The sequence below is a fragment of the Hemitrygon akajei genome, chromosome 12 (assembly GCF_048418815.1).
Source record: "Hemitrygon akajei chromosome 12, sHemAka1.3, whole genome shotgun sequence".
In the NCBI taxonomy this organism is placed as follows: Eukaryota; Metazoa; Chordata; class Chondrichthyes; order Myliobatiformes; family Dasyatidae; genus Hemitrygon; species Hemitrygon akajei.
Genome location: NC_133135.1, coordinates 2,981,735 through 2,996,999, shown reverse-complemented (window position 1 = coordinate 2,996,999; position 15,265 = coordinate 2,981,735). Strand labels below are relative to the sequence as shown.

The following is a 15,265-nucleotide window of genomic DNA, read 5'->3' as shown; positions in this document are numbered from 1 at the left end:
TTGTTGAAGGATGCAATGGTCATGATCTTTCAAGAATCACTTGCTTCTGGCATGGTCCCAGAGGACTGGAAGATTGCAAATGCCACTCCACTCTTTAAGAAGGAAGAAAGGAAATTAAAGGCCATTTAGTCTAAACTCAGTCTGACCTCAGTGGTTGGAAGTGTTGGAGTCTGTTATTCAGGATGAGGTTTCAGCATACATGGAGACTAATGATAAAATAAGTCAAAGTCAGCATGGTTTCTGTAAAGAAAAATCTTGCCTGACAAATCTGTTGGAGTTCTTCATGGAAGTAACAAACAGGGTGAACAAAGGAGAGGCAGTGGATATCATGTACTTGGATTTTCAGAAGATATTTGATAAGGTGCCACACATGAGGCTGCTTAACAAGATAAAATCCTGCGGTGTTACAGGAAAGATTCTGGCATGGATACTGTAAAGTTTTACAGGCAGGAGGCAGTGAATGGGAATAAAAGGGGCCTTTTCTGGTTGGCTGCCGGTGACTAGTGGTGTTCCTCAGGGGTCAGTATTGGGACCGCTACTTTTCACATAGATTGTCAATGATTTAGATAATGGAATAAGTGGCTTTGTGGCAAAGTTTGCGATGATACGAAGACAGGTGGAGGGGTAGGTAGCGCTGAGGAAGCAATATGATTGCAGCAGGACTGAGACAAATTGGAAGAATGGGCAAAAAAGTGGCAGATGGAATACAGTTGGGAAATGTATGATAATGCATTTTGGCAAAAGGTACAATAGGGCAGACCTATTATCTAAATGGGGGGAAGGTTCAAACATCAGAGGTGCAGAGGGACTTGGGAGTCCTCGTGCAAGACTCCCAGAAGGTTAATTTACAGGTCGAGTCTGTGGTAAAGAAGGCAAATGCAATGTTGGCATTTATTTCAAGGGGAATAGAATATGAAAGCAAGGAGATAATGCTGAGCCTTTAGAAGACACTAGTCAGGCTGCACTTGGAGTATTGTGAGCAGTTTTGGGCCCCATAATCTCAAAAAGGATGTGTTGTCATTGGAGAGAGTCCAGAGGATAATTCCAGGAATGAAGGGGTTAACATGTGAGAAGAACTTGGCAGCTTTGGGCCTTTCTCTTTCCCTTTCCCTTCACCATCTACACTTTGGACTTCAACTACAACACAGAGTCTTGCCACCTTCAGAAATTTTCTGATGACTCTGCCATAGTTGGATGCATCAGCAAGGGAGATGAGGCTGAGTACAGGGCTATGGTGGGAAACTTTGTCACATGGTGCGAGCAGAATCATCTGCAGCTTAATGTGAAAAAGGAGCTGGTGGTGGACCTGAGGAGGGCTAGGACACCGATGACCCCTGTTTCCATCCAAGGGGTCAGTGTGGACATAGTGGAGGATTACAAATACCTGGGGATACGAATGGACAATAAACTGGACTGGTCAAAGAACACTGAGGCTGTCTACAAGAAGGGTCAGAGAGGTCTCTATTTCCTGAGGAGACTGAGGTCCTTTAACATCTGCCGGATGATGCTGAGGATGTTCTATGAGGCTGTGGTGGCCAGTGCTATCATGTTTGCTGTTGTGTGCTGGGGCAGCAGGCTGAGGGTAGCAGACACCAACAGAATCAACAAACTCATTCGTAAGGCCAGTGATGTTGTGGGGGTGGAACTGGACTCTGATGGTGGTGTCTGAAAAGAGGATGCTGTCAAAGTTGCATGCCATCTTGGACAATGTCACCCATCCACTCCATAATGTACTGGTTAGGCACAGGAGTACATTCAGCCAGAGACTCATTCCACTGAGATGTAACACTGAGCATCATAGGAAGTCATTCCTGCCTGTGGCCATCAAACTTTACAATTCCTCCCTCGGAGTGTCAGACACTCTGAGCCAATAGGCTGGTCCTGGACTTATTTCCACTTGGCATGATTAACTTATTATTTAATTATTTATGGCTTTATATTGCTATATTCTTTCACTATTCTTGGTTGGTGCGGCTGTAATGAAACCCAATTTCCCCTTGGGATCAATAAAGTATGTCTGTCTGTACTCACTGGAATTTAGAAGAATTTGAGGGGATCTCATTGAAACCTACTGAATATTGAAAGGCCTAGATAGGATGGATGTGGAGAGGATGTTTCCTCTGCTGGGGGTATCCAGAACTAGAGGGAACAGCCTCAAAATTGAGGGGCAACCTTTTAGAACAGAGGTCAGGAGGAATTTATTTAGCCAGATAGTGGCAAATCTGTGGAGTGCCCCGCCACAGACTGTGGCGGATGCCAAGTCCGTGGGAATACTTAAGGCAGAAGTTGATTGTTTCCTGATTGGTCAAGGCATCAAAGGATATGGCGAGAAGGTAGGTGTATGGGGTTGAGTGGAATCCGAGATCAGCCATGATGGAATGGCAGAGCAGACTGATGGGCTGAATGACCTAACTTTACTCCTATGTCTTATGGTGACCTCTTTCTCATGATTTGATTTCATTTTTTACCAACAGAGCCAAGTCACCTCCTCTGCCCACCTGCCTGTCCTTTTGATACAGCACCAATCTATAACTGTGCTACAAGTTCATCAACCTTATTCCGTACACTGCACACATTCAAATACAACACCTTCTGTCCTGCATTCCCCCTTTATGATTTTGTCCATCTTTTACATTGCAACTGTTGACTACAATTTTGCCCTGCCATCAGCCCCTCCTTGCTAGGAGTCTCACTACACATTGCCTCTGTTTGTAAACCAACTACCTCACCTTCAACACTCAGGTTCCCATCCCCCTGCTGAATTAGTCTAAAACTTCCCGAACAACTCTGTCAAATCTACCGCAAGGATATCGGACCCTTTGGGTTCAGGTGTAACCCATCCCTTTTGTATATTCCCCAGAAGAGACCCCTGCCCTGTGCACTAGTTCTTCAGCCACACATCCTCCTGCCAAATTATCCCATTCTTACCCTCACTAGCACAAGGCAGATGCAGCAATCCAGAGATTACTACCCCAGAAGTCTTGTTTTCAGCTTTCTACCGAGCTCCCTAAAATCTCTCTTCAGGACCTCCTCACTTGTATACCTACGTCATTGGTGGCAATATGTACCCAGACTTCTGGCTGCTCAACCTCCTCATTTAGAATGCCAATCTAAGATATCCTTGATCCTAGCATCTTGAGGCAAAATGCCATCTGTGTACCTCTATCACACTAAGAGAATCGTGCCTCTGATCCTCTAACAATGGAATCTCCTATCAACACTGCGACCTCTCTGCTCTTCTGAGCCATGGCACCGGACGGTGCCGGAGACCTGGTCACTGCAGCTTTCCCTGGTACATCATCTCCCTCAACAGTATCGAAAGTGGCATACATATTATTGAGAGGAAGGGCCACAGGTGTACTCTGCTCCGGCTGTGCAATTCCCTTCCTTTTCCTGACAGTTACCCAGTTATCCATCTCCTGCAACCTGGGGGGTAACTACCTCCCTGTAGCACCTGTCTATCACCTCCTCATTCTCCCATATGAGTCAAAGGTCATCAAGATGCAGCTCCAGTTCCCTAAATATATTCTCTCGGAGCTGCAACTCAATGCACCTGGTGCTGATATGTTCATCCAGGAGACGGGAGGTCTCCTTGCCTTCCCACATCCCATACACAGTACAAAACATCGCCCCTGGAGCCATTCTTACTAATCTACTCTGCCCTAACAGATGAGGAATGAACAAATAAGAAGAAAAAGACAAGGTTGTCAGATACTCCACCTCGCCCAAGCCTGATGAGCCGAAGCCACTCCAAATATTGGCAGCTGAAAGAATTTGCTCTGCTTGCATCTGTGTTAACTTCACTCGCCCTTTCTAACTGAAACCCCTTTTTACCAGGCAAGGAGTATCATGAATAAAGCGGATGAGCATAGAGCATGGATCAGCTATGATGCTGTGGCCATTACAGAGACTAGGATGGTGCAGGGGCAAGAAGGGCTGCTTCAAGTGCCAGGTTTTAGATGTTCAGAAAGGGTAGGGAGGGAGGCAAGAGGTGGGGTGTGGAACTGTTGATCAGAGATAGTGTCATGGCTGCAGAAAAGGAGGAAGTCATGCAGGGGTTGTCTACGGAGTCTCTGTGGGTGGAAGTTAGGAACAGGAAGGGATCAATAACTCTACTGGGTGTTTTTTTTATAGACCACCCAATAGTAACAGGGATATCGAGGAGCAGACAGGGAGACAGATTCTGGAAAGGAGTAATAATAACAGGGTTGTTGTGGTGGGAGATTCTAATTTCCCAAATATTGATTGGCATCTCCCTAGAACGAGAGGTTTAGATGGATGGAGTTTGTTAGGTGTGTTCAGGAAGGTTTCTTGACACAATATGTAGATAAGCTTACAAGAGGAGAGGCTATACTTGATCTGGTATTCAGCAATGAATTTGGTCAGGTGTCAGGTCTCTCAATGGGAGAGCATTTTGGAGATAGTGATCACAATTCTATCTCCTTTACTATAGCATTGGAGAGGGATAGGAACAGACAGGTTAGGGAAATGTTTAATTGGAGTAAGGGGAAACACGAGGCTATCAGGCAGGAACTTGGAAGCATAAATTGGAAACAGACGTTCTCAGGGAAACGTATGGAAGAAATGTGTCAAATGTTCAGGGGATATTTGTGTGGGGTTCTGAGTAGGTACATTCCAATGAGACATGGAAAGGATGGTATGGTACAAGATCTGTGGTGTACAAAGGCTGTTGTAAATCTCATCAAGAAAAGAAAAGCTTACGAAAGGTTCAAAAAATAAGGTAATGATAGAGATCGAGAAGATTATAAGGCGAGCAGGAAGGAGCTCAAGAATGAAATTAGGAGAGCCAGAAGGGGCCATGAGAAGGCCTTGGCAGGCAGAATTAAGGAAAACCCCAAGACATTCTACAAGTATGTGAAGAGCAAGAGGATAAGACGTGAGAGAATAGGACCAGTCAAGTGTGACCGTGGGAAAGTGTGTATGGAATCAGAGGAGATAGCATAGGTACTTAATGAATACTTTGCTTCAGTATGCACTACAGAAAAGGATCTTGGTGATTGTGGTGATGACTTTCAGCAGACTGAAAAGCTTGAGCATGTAGATATTAAGAAGGAGGATGTGCTGGAGCTTCTGGAAAGCATCAAGTTGGATAAGTCGCCGGGCCCGGATGAGATGTACCCCAGGCTACTGTGGGAGGCGAGGGAGGAGATTGCTGAGCATCTGGTGATGATCTTTGCATCATCAATGGGGACAGGAGAGGTTCCGGAAGATTGGGGGGGGGGGGGTTGTGGATGTTGTTCCCTTATTCAAGGAAGGAAGTAGGGATGGCGCAGGAAATTATACGCCAGTGAGTTTTACTTCAGTGGTTGGTAAGGTGATGGAGAAGATCCTGAGAGGCAGGATTTATGAACATTCGGAGAGGCATAATATGATTAGGAATAGTCAGCATGGCTTTGTCAAAGGCAGATCGTGCCTTATGAGGATGTAACTTCATCACATTGATGAAGGTAGAGCAGTAGATGTATTGTATATGGATTTCAGCAAGGCATTTGATAAGGTACCCCATGCAAGGCTTACTGAGAAAGTAAGGAGGCATGGGATCCAAGGGGACATTGCTTTGTGGATCCAGAACTAGCTTGCCCACAGAAGGCAAAGACTGGTTGTAGACAGGTCATATTCTGCATGGAGGTCGGTGACCAGTGGTGTGCCTCAGGGATGGGTTAATAAATTTGCTGATGACACAAAGGTTGGGGGTGTTGTGGATAGTGTAGAGGGCTGTCAGAGGTTACAGCGGGACATTGATAGGATGCAAAACTGGGCTGAAAAATGGAAGATGGAGTTCAACCCAGATATGTGTGAAGTGGTTCATTTTGGTAGGTCGAATATAATGGCAGAATATAGTATTAATGGCAAGACTCTTGGCAGTGTGGAGGATCAGAGGAATCTTGGGATCTGAACCCACTGGAGACTTAAAGTTGCTACGTAGGTTGACTCTGTGGTTAAGAAGGCATACGGTGCATTGGCCTTCATCAATCGTGGGATTGAGTTTAAGAGCTGAGAGGTAATGTTGTAGCTCTATAGGACCCTGGTTAGACCCCACTTGGAGTACTGTGCTCAATTCTGGTCACCTCACTATAGGAAGGAAACCATAGAAAGGGTGCAGAGGAGATTTACAAGGATGTTGCCTGGATTGGGGAGCATGTCTTATGAGAATAGGTTGAGTGAACTTGGTCTTTTTTCCTTGGAGCGACAGAGGATGAGAGGTGACCTGATAGAGGTGTATAAGATGATGAGAGACATTGATCGTGTGGATAGGTACACGGACAGGAAAGGAATGGAGGGTTATGGGCTGAGTGCGGGCCAGTGGGACTAGGTGAGTGTAAGCGTCGGCACGGACTAGAAGGGCCGAGATGGCCTGTTTCCGTGCTGTAATTGTTATATGGTTATATGGATAGTCAGAGTCTTTCCCCAGGGCTGAAATGGCTAGCACGAGAGGGCACAGTTTTAAGGTTCTTGGAAGTAGGTACAGAGGAGATGCCAGGGGTAAGTTTTTTTTTTACAGTGCGGTGAGTGCGTGGAATGGGCTGCCGGCAGCAGTAGTGGAAGCGAATACGAGAGGGTCTCTTAGGAGACTCATGGATAGCTACATGGAGCTTAGAAAAATATAGGGCTATGGGTAAAGCCTAGGTAGTTCTAAGGTAGGGACATATCCGGCACAGCTTTGTGGGTTGAAGGGCCTATATTGTGCTGTATGTTTTCTGTGTTTCTATGTCTCTAGAGACGTGGCTTATGAGCCACTCAGCGTTGAGAAAACCACCTTTCTCAGACTCCATATATCTTGGATAGATATGACTAAACCCATGAGATTGAAATCCTGGTTTGAGTGAATACTGTGTGATTTATTGCCCCATGCAATCACCTGTCGGCAAGAAAGAACAGATCATGCTCTGCACACAATGATAAAGTATATTTATGAATATTAACTTAACAGAAGAGTTATTAAGGAAAAGAAAGAAAAACAACAAGGGCCCACTATAATTAAACAGTCAAACATGCACAGATTGGAGCTCAAATCTTCCAAAACCGATCTGTGATAGAATTCCCCCTCCTGGGCACCATCGTGCTTTCCTGTCGGATTGAATCCTACTTGAGCTTCATTTCTCTCCATTCCCACCGAAAAGGACCATGTCCTGTGTCCATCAGGAAACCTCTCCCCCAGCATTCTCTAGAACCTTCTCTCAGTTCCACCCTCCCGACTGGACGACACAACATCCCCAAGCATCTTTCATTTTTAACGGCAATCCAAACTCTGCTTTTGCCTTGCCTCTGTCTTCTCCATGGCAGAACTCTGGTGAAATCCATACAGACCAAATCAAGTGGCTCCACACTTTGCAAATGGGAGAAAGGAGCAGCCGTCATGGGCAGCATCTTCCTCCAAATACATCTAATGCACGACCTACAGGACTCTTCAACCTCAGGCTTCATTAAAGGCCAGTAGAACTCATCTCTGACCAATCCATAGGTCTTGTCAAATTCTAAATGACCTGAATCATCATGAAGTGACTTCAACACAATCCTCTGATATTCTTAGGCAGAGCCAACTGGGAACGCTGAGGCTGTCTGGAGGACACATGACCCGGTATAGAAACTGGTAGCAGAACTCCAGTTTGTAGAGGCATGGCAGGGTGTTTCCTCTTTTCAGCTTGGGCCATATCCCCTTCCATAACAGCTGACCAAACAGTACCTATACAAGGATCATCTCGCTGAGTGGCGGCCACTTCCCCAGGACTCAACTCAGGTAACTGCTTTGTACTCAGAGCAATCAGGTTGCAGTAAGCTTGTGGAATGGCACAACTAGAAGCTCCCAATGGTTCACCGCTCTATCCTGCCCGTGCCTCGCCTCTGTCTTCTCCGTGACAGAACTCTGGCACATTGCTTTAAGTCCAGGTGCAGGAATGCTCTCCCACTCTCCGTCCATTTCCAGCCTTTCATGTGCACATTGGGACAACACATCCGCACCAATATTCCGGCTTCCCAGTCAGTACTTCAGGCTGAAATCATAGGCAGACAACACCATCAACCAATGATGGCCTGTGGCATCCAATTACTCCAAGGTCAGGATATAAGTCAATGGATTGTTGTCCGTCCTCAAACTTGGCACCATATAGATAGTCACTTAACTTATCCACTACAGCCCATTTCAATGCCAGAAACTCCAATTTGTGTGCGGGGTAATTTCACTCGGAGGGTGACAGTCTCAACTGTGTGCCGATCGTGATATAGCCCTCTCGGCTGGCATCTGTATGTAATTCATATGGCAAATGGGGGTTTGCAAAAGCCAACACAAGCACTTTCATCAGCAGCTCCTTCAACACCTGAAAGGCCTCTTCACATCTCGCATCCCATCTTGCTCCAAAGGGCTAAGATAAACTTTACCATTTTTTCCTTTCATCATCCTCCCATTCTTCCTCAAGAGAGGGTAGCTGCACAGAAGCTGATTCAAAGGGTGACTCACTTTCGAGTAGTCCTTCACGAACCTTCGATAGTACCCATGGAATCCAAGGAATATGAGCGGAAGGTGCTCACGTTCTTGGGCCTTGGCCATGTGGTCACCGCCACTATCTTCAGCAGATCTGTAGCTAATCCATCCCACGAGACTATGTGCCCAAGCCCAATGTAGTTGACAGATGTCTCGCAGAACTGGCAATTTGTCCAGTGACAGTTTTAACCCTTCATCTTTAAGGTGACCTAACACCTTCAGTAACCTCGCCTCATGCTCTTCCAGGGTGGATCCAAACAAAATGAGATCATCCGGTACATTAGCACCTGAAGCAAGTTCATATCCCCAACAATTTTCTTCATGACATGCTGGAAAGTAGCCAGTTCTCCTGATATGCCCTGGGGTATCCTTTCAGACTGAAAGAATCCAAGTGGACATATGAATGCTGTCTTCTCCTTGTCAGCCTCACTCATGGGAATGTGATAATACCCACTCCTTAGGTTCAGCACACTGAACCACTTCACTCCACTCAGGCAGGCCAGTGCATCCTTGATCCTCAGAACAGTATACTGGTCGGGGACTGTGCGTCGGTTCAGAGTCTGATAGTCAACATACATTCCTACCTTCCCATTCTTCTTCCTCATCACAATGGGGGACACAAAGGGACTCCTGGACTCAGTGATAATACCAGCTTCCTTCAGCTTCTGCAGAACATCCTCCACCTTGGTGGGTGCCAGTTGCCAAGACCTTTCTCTGAAGGGGGTGTCCTCTGTCTCTCGAACGGTGTGGTGAGTACTCTTGGAACAACCCACATCAAACTCATCAGTAGAAAAGACATCTTCAAACTTCAACACCTTCTCTGTCAATCTCCTCTTCCAAACTCCAATTACCTGGGAATCACCAAAGGTGAATGACTTGGCTGTCAACTTCCCCTTTCCAGGAGATGGCTTCTTTCCTGCTTGTCTCACGGGAAAACTAGACTTGACAGTCACGGAGAAAAGGTGTGCCACTGGCATTCCCCTCCCTCTTCAAGGTGTTACTGACAATCATGGTCATCCTGTTTACTTGTACAGCCGATGGCTTTTGCAGTTTGGGCCACATCAGTACCCAGCAGGTAAGCGTGACTCCTCTTCTTGGTCTTCTGGAGCATCCACCAGGAGGTTTCCCATCACTCTAGTTACTTCCCCAGGCTATAACATGACAGTTTGGACTGGGTGTACCACACAGTTCCTTGTTTGTGCTCATCATCCAGCCTAGGATGGGCCTGCACCTCCTCAAAAGCAGCTCTGAGCACAGCCCTCTTCAACTTTCTCCCTGTAGGCTCCCACTTGTCTCCTTACAATAGGAGTATTGATCCCCACAAGAACTGAAGCTTCACCCTTCTGGACCAGGTCTAGACAAACCAACACTAACGTATCAAGGATCTCAGCTACTCCCACATCTGCCTCCGAAAACTCCAGCTTCACCAAGTAACCACCATATAGGTAGTCACCAGTACTAAAGCTCTGAGTGGCATCAATGACAAATGCATCAAATACCAGTTGTAGAGGGATCTGTACAGCAGAGTAACCTGAGAATCTGTGTCAAGTATGGATCTAGCAAAAACACCCTCAATCCATGTGGATACACTGGAGCTTGGCCCCACTAAGCCTTCAGCAATAGGGCTTTTCACTTTAGTGTTTTCCTCGATATATTGACTGGAATGTGTTCCCCCCCGAGATGACAGGCCATTCCCTCACTGGGTTTCTCTGAAGTTTCCTGATTTCCCTTCTGTTTAAGCACCCGTGGGCTCCCTTTCCCAAAGTTTTCCCATCCTTCACACCACAGTTGTAACAGACAATACCGGTCACTCCCTTTTTCAAAGGACCCCATTCAATAGCAGCCCTCTGCTTAGTATGTCCCATCAGTGGGCCAGGCTCCTTATCGACTTTGTCATGCTTGGTGACAGCACCCACCGATACCAACCGAGATACCTCAATTCTCTAATCATTCACGAAATTCTGCAAAACCCCCACCTGTGTGGCTTTAGGGTCGCTTCAGCAACAGAGGCTACCACCAAGGGCTGTACCCTGCTGACAGAGGTCTCCTGCTCCTCCATCGCATTTTCCTCTTCTCTAATCAGTTCAACAAACAAGGGAAGGGGGCACTTCTTACAGGATATTCGGAGACTTCAAGTGATCATGTCCTGTGATTGTGCGCCCTTTGGCACTTGGTCCATCCTTAATTGACTCACCTCAGCCAGCTGAATGACCCCTTTACACCACAAGTCTCTCTAGCCGGAAAATGTAAGCAGGAAGTTTCTCCCCCTTCTCCTAAACCCAGTCAGAAGCTCCATCAGGCTTCCTGTCGTGCCAAAAACACTTTCTAACATGTGAACGTAGTCTGCTTTCAAGGACCTCACCCCCTCGGAGGCCGGACCCTTCAGGCTCTCTACCAGTCACTGTCTTTTTACAACATCAGAACACTGACGCTCATCCAGCATCTGCCCAAGGCTCATATTCCTCCTCCCCCTTGGGGGTGAGCTTCTGTCCCGAGAACATTATCAGCCTCCTATAACTTTGACTTGCTGCCGGAGCACTTTGCCATTTATCCACCAGGGACATAATTGCTGATACCAACTAGGAATGGATAGTCAGAGGCTTTTCCCCAGGGCTGAAATGGCTAACAAGAGAGGGCACAGTTTTAAGGTGCTGGGGAGTAGGTACAGAGAAGATGTCAGGGGTAAGTTTGTTTTGTTTTGTTTTTTTACACAGGGAGTGGTGAGTGTGTGGAATGGGCTGCCGGCGACAGTGGTGGAGGCGGATACAATAGGGTCTTTTAAGAGACTCCTGGATAGGTACATAGAGCTTAGTAAAATAGAGGGCTATGGGTAATCCTAGGTAATTTCTAAAGTACGTACATGTTCGGCACAGCATAGTGGGCCGAAGGGCCTGTATTGTGCTGTAGCTTTTCTGTTTCTATGAATTTTCACCCCTTGCTGGATGACTCATTAGACCTTCCACATCAGACAACCCCTTTTCCTCACTCTGCAGAAATGAGATGAACTTGTCTTTAAAGTCTCCGCCCTCAGCTACAGGAACCAGTTTCTAATTAGGCACTCTCACACCTACACTCACCTCTTGTATGGACAGCCCATGGCCCCACCTCTCTGGGTACTCCAAAGGTACCAGGCAGATCCACTCCTGTTACGTCAGTGTTGGCTAAACCAACATCACATCTTTCTCCTCTGCTTGGTCCAACTGCTGTTCCATGATTGTAACCTTCTTTAATACCTTAGCCTAATCAACAACTCATCTGGGCAGCTGATATCCACCCTGCTCAGAACACAAGCACTAGCTACAGGTAATCTGTTTGAATCACACCAACTCTTAACCCTGCGACATCCATAACCATGTACCCGGATCACCTTCCCACGATAGTTTAAACAGACTTAATCTCAAAACCTTTAATCAATTCTTAGAGCAATCACACCGTATACAACAAATTCAATCCTGGATGAGCCCCCACAATGAAACCCCTTTTACTGGCTGTCTCTAGAGATGGGGCTCATTAGCCCCTCACTAACAGCGGCCAGACTCCGCGACGAGGAACCACCTTTCTCAGACTCCATGTGACTTGGGTCCTGCCAAACCCATGAGCTTGGGATGTCTCACCCACCCAAACCCTGGTTTGTGTGATCACTGTGTGATTTACTGCCCCATGCATTCACCCGTACACTACATACAATTACAAAGTATATTTATGAATATTAATGTAACCAAAGAGTTATGAAAGAAGAGGAGGGAAAAAACAAAAGCTCCACAATAATTAAACAGTCAAATGTGCACAGGTTGGAGCTCAAATCTTGCAAAGGCCAATGTGTCCGATGTACTCATGGCACCAATTCCTACTCACCAATGTCCGATAAAAATCCCCCTCTTAGGCACGCTTTCCCACCAGATTGGTTGGTTCTCTCGAGCTACTCTCTCCATCTCCCACCAAAAAGACCTTAACCCACCTGAGTGTTTATCAGAAAACCTCTACTCCAGCGTACTCTAGAACCTTCTCTACGTTCCACTCTCCTGATTAGATAACACAACATTCCCAAGGATCCCTCATCTTTAATGGTAACCTAAGCACTGCCACAGAACACACTGCTTCTACAGAAAATTTGTTACATGAAATACCCTTCAGTAAAATCACCCTCTCTGTTCATTGGCTGCTGTTCAGCTCAGAAACACCTTGGGGGATCGAGTTCAAGAGCCATGAGGTAATGTTGCAGCTCTAGAGTGGTTAGACCACTCTTGGGAGTGTTGTGTCCAGTTCTGGTTGCTTTGTTATAGCAGGGATGTGGAAGCTTTAGGGATGGTGCAGAGGAAATTTACCAGGATGTTGCCTGGATTAGAAAGTGTATGAGGATAGGGTGTGAGAGCTCGGGCTTTTCTCTTTTGAGTGAAGGAGTATGAGGTGACTTGATAGAGGTGTACAAGATGATAAGAGGAATAGATCGAGTGGACAGCCAGAGAATTTTTCCCAGATCAGTAATAAGACCATAAAACCTAGGAACAGAATTGGATCATTTGGCTCATCAAGTCTACTCTGCCATTCCATCATGGCTGAGTTATTATCCCTCTGAACCCCATTCTCCTGCCTTCTCCCCATAACCTTTGATGCCCTGACTAATCAAGAACCTATCAGCCTCAGCTTTAAATACGTTCAATAACTTGACCCCTACAGCTGTCTTGGGCAATGAATTCTACAGATCCACCACCATCTGGCTAAAGAAATTCATCATCTCTGTTCTAAATGGATGTTCATATATTCTGAAGCTATGTCCTCTGATCTTGGACTCTCCCACTGTAGAAAATATCCTCTCCACACCTGCTCTATCTCAGCCTTTCAATATTCGAGCATTCTAATTGGTCACATCACCATCTGGTAGAGGGACCACTACACAGGATCGGAAAAAGCTGCAGAGAGTTGTGAACTCAGTCGGCTCCATCATGGGCATTAATCTCCCCAGCATTGAGGACATCTTCAGAAGGTGATGTCGCAAGGCAGCGTCCATCATTAAGGAACCCCATCACCAAGGGCATATTCTCTTCTCATTGCTACCATCAGGGAGGAGGCACAGGAGCCTGAAGACACAATGTTCTTCCCCTCTGCCAGATTTGTGAAGGGTCCATGGCCATGAGCACAAACAATCTATGATGTAAAAAGAATTGGTCCCAACACGGACCCCTGTGGAACACTACAATCACTGGCAACCAGCCAGAAAAGGCTCCCTTTATTCCCAGTCTGCCTCCTGCCAATCAGCCACTGTTTTATCCATGCTAGAAACTTTCCTAGTTTCTAGCATAGAAACTCGGAGTTTGTTGACAAAGTGTGTCTTCTTGTCAAAGGCCTTCTGAAAATCCAAGAACACAACATCAATTGATTCTCCTTTGTCTATCCTGCTTGCTATTTCTTCAAAGAATTCCAACAGATTTGTCAGGCAAGATTTTCCCTTGAGGAAACCCTGCTGACTACAGCCTATTTTATCATGTGCCTCCAAGTAGCCTGAAACCACATTATTAATAATCAGCTCCCCAATCACTGAGGTCAGACTAACTGGCCTAAAGTTTCCTTGCTTTTGCTTCTCTCCCTTCTTGAAAGGTAGAATGACATTTGCAATTTGTAATTTATAGTATATTTTAGTATTGCAATGTACCGCTGCTTCAAAATAACAAATTTCACAGCATACACTATGATATTATACCGAATTCTGATTCTGGGTTTCTAGCATTTTCCATTTACATTCCAACACATAAAATGATGAATAATTTCCTCTAAAACAGCCCAGGAATCTCATGAGCATAAGGGTGATTGGGGAATAATGAGCCGGATGCTGTGAATGAATGAGGAAGCTGGAGAGTTGTTGAGGGGCAGGAGCCCAACATACCTCCATGCTGAGGACCTTGTGGAATATGGCCTGGGCCAGGCTCTCACGCACATATCTTTGATGATCTTTGCGGACTATACTGAGGCGATATTCCTTCTCGGACACAATCCGTCCACTCCTTGTGACCTGTACAGGGAAGCATCAAAGATCTAAGAACTTCAGGGATTTAATCTTTAGCAATGGTCTTAGAGATAGATCAGTAAGAAATAGCTTGGAAACAGACCCTTCAGCCCATCGAGTCTCTGCTGTCTGTCAACTACCTGTGGATACCAACCTTACATTGACCCCATTTCATTCTCCGTTCGTTCCCAACAACTTCCCCCCCCCCCCCCCCCGAATCCACAATAGACAGCAGCCAATTGACTCACTAGCCCATGCCTCTTTGGGATGTGGGAGGGAATCTGAGCGTACGGGAGAAAGGAGAACATGCAAACTCCCCACAGACAGGTCTCTGGGGCTGTGACGCAGTGGCTCTATCACTGAACCATGGCTCCTTTGCTTGGGCCATACGACCGTAAGACCTAGGAGTAGAATTAGGCCATTTGTCTCATCTAGCCTATCCCCAGAGCTGACGAGATTGGGAGATCACAGAGCTGACCATGACAGTCCTACCTACCAAACCCACACGTTGTAGATGCCTACGGATCCTGGTGTTGTTGAAGTATCCGGTCAGATGTTTGTCTGTCAGGCTGTTATATGCCTCCAGGGGTCTGAAAGATAAAAATAATGAAGGTCAGTCCCCACTTGGGGTCAACAAGTCAGTGCAGGGATGTGATGCAGAGTCAGAACAGAACAGGCTCAATGGGCTGAATGGTCATCTGCTGTTATTCCCACCCCATCACCAGCACCATAGGTTTGTACAGCACAGAAACAACCCCTCTGCC

General features: G+C 46.3%; 1 protein-coding gene across 3 annotated transcripts in view; it reads right to left on the bottom strand.

Moving 5' to 3' along the window:
• erich3 (glutamate-rich 3) overlaps positions 1-15,265 on the bottom strand; it is a 68,806-nt gene that overhangs the window by 33,491 nt on the left and 20,050 nt on the right. For all 3 annotated transcript variants that reach the window (XM_073062475.1, XM_073062476.1, XM_073062477.1), the window contains exons 2-3: positions 14,998-15,091; positions 14,382-14,507 (exon numbers count right to left, since the gene is read on the bottom strand). In XM_073062475.1, the coding sequence (XP_072918576.1) occupies positions 14,382-14,507; positions 14,998-15,091 (220 nt within the window). The remainder of the gene's footprint in view (positions 1-14,381; positions 14,508-14,997; positions 15,092-15,265) is intronic.